This window comes from Trichinella spiralis (assembly GCF_000181795.1).
Source record: "Trichinella spiralis strain ISS 195 chromosome Unknown Scfld1, whole genome shotgun sequence".
NCBI lineage: Eukaryota > Metazoa > Nematoda > Enoplea > Trichinellida > Trichinellidae > Trichinella > Trichinella spiralis.
The window spans coordinates 798,307-798,992 of NW_003526940.1; the positions used below are offsets into that span (position 1 = coordinate 798,307).

A 686-nucleotide genomic window follows, 5' to 3' on the forward strand; every position below is an offset into this window, starting at 1 on the left:
GGAAGTGGAACCATTTGATACAATAGAGAAGTAAAGGGCAAATTACAGGTTAAGGAAGGAATTCCGCCAGATCATCAACGTTTGATTTTTGCTGGTATTGAATTATATTCTTTTTTTTGTTATCAAATTATTTATATATATATTGTTTTTAGGAAAGCAATTAGAAGACGGTAGAACATTGTCTGATTATAATATCCAGAAGGAAAGCACCTTGCACTTGGTGCTTCGTCTTCGGGGTGGAATGCAAATTTTTGTTAAGACTCTTACCGGCAAAACGATCACCTTGGAAGTGGAACCATCTGATACAATAGAAAATGTGAAAGGCAAAATTCAAGATAAAGAAGGAATTCCACCGGATCAACAACGTTTGATTTTAGCTGGATTTGTTTCCTTTTTTTGTCTTTTGTTCACTGTTATTTATTTTAAAATGGAATCAAATGTGAGACGATGACTACATTGGCAGATTATAACATATCTTAGGAAAGCACCTTGCCTTTATATGCTTCACCTTCTGGGAACCTCGCAAAGTTGTCTATATGACTCCTTAGTTCATGAAACTGATCAGCTCTGTCAAGTCTGTTGCTCTCTGATACACTAGAGGTCGGATATGGCGCAGATTTACCTGAATCTCCGAAAAGGAGTACCAACATCATCAGAATACCGTCTGATTGTTCTCTGAGCATTGA

At 36.7% G+C, this 686-nt stretch overlaps 1 protein-coding gene across 1 annotated transcript; it reads left to right on the top strand.

Moving 5' to 3' along the window:
- Nucleotides 1–48: 48 nt before the first annotated feature.
- Nucleotides 49–548, top strand: Tsp_07294 (ubiquitin family protein; the record flags this gene model as incomplete). The annotated part of the gene is made up of 3 exons (XM_003381560.1): nucleotides 49–94; nucleotides 153–365; nucleotides 481–548. Coding segments are annotated over 3 exons (327 nt in total), but the record flags the coding sequence as incomplete, so codon positions are not given.
- Between the last annotated feature and the right edge of the window lie 138 nt (nucleotides 549–686).